Source organism: Gavialis gangeticus, unplaced genomic scaffold (assembly GCF_001723915.1).
Source record: "Gavialis gangeticus isolate Ggan-Ray unplaced genomic scaffold, GavGan_comp1, whole genome shotgun sequence".
Lineage (NCBI taxonomy): Eukaryota > Metazoa > Chordata > Crocodylia > Gavialidae > Gavialis > Gavialis gangeticus.
Window position 1 is genome coordinate 11,011,771 of NW_017729012.1, and position 623 is coordinate 11,012,393.

Here is a 623-nt window from a genome sequence, read left to right on the forward strand (position 1 = left end):
GCCGCCCGCCCGCCCCTGCCCCAGCCGCCCCTGTCGCCCCCAGGCCATCTCCGCCTTCCTGTCGGGCACCTTCCAGCGCCGGTTCCTGGGCGCCGGGCTGCTGTCGCTCTTCGTGGAGGTGAGCAACATCTTCCTGACCATCCGCATGCTGCTGAAGCTCAGCAACGTCCCGGCGCCCGTCCTCTACCGCGTCAACAAGTACGTCAACCTGGTGATGTACTTCCTCTTCCGCCTGGCGCCCCAGGCCTACCTGAGCTGGTGCTTCCTGCGCCACGTGGAGCAGCGCGGCCTGGGCGCCTTCCTCACCATCAACCTCTGCCTGCTCAACGTCATGATCCTCACGTACTTCTCCCGCCTGCTGCGCTCCGACTTCTTCCCACACTGGCGCAAGCGCCCCGGGGCGGGCGGCGAGAAGAAGTTCCTCTCGGAGTGAGCGCTGCCGGGGCCGGCCGGGGGCTCGTACCCGTGTTCGCACCGACGTGCCTTGGGGCCGGGGCAGCCGCGGGCTGTGCCTTCGGGCCTCGCCGCCCTGCCCCACGTGCCCGCCGGCCTCCCTGCGGGGCTGGGCAGGCACGGAGGGTCTGCATCCCGGGGCTGGGGGAAGGGGGTCTCCTGCACCCGGG

At 71.1% G+C, this 623-nt stretch overlaps 2 protein-coding genes across 2 annotated transcripts in view; one reads left to right on the forward strand and one right to left on the reverse strand.

Annotated features, from left to right (window-relative positions):
* NEK8 (NIMA related kinase 8) overlaps positions 1-623 on the reverse strand; it is a 19,830-nt gene that overhangs the window by 15,809 nt on the left and 3,398 nt on the right. The gene's annotated exons all lie outside the window — the stretch shown is intronic.
* Positions 2-595, forward strand: TLCD1 (TLC domain containing 1; the record flags this gene model as incomplete). Its single annotated transcript, XM_019510972.1, has 1 exon — positions 2-595. A coding segment is annotated over one exon (432 nt), but the record flags the coding sequence as incomplete, so codon positions are not given.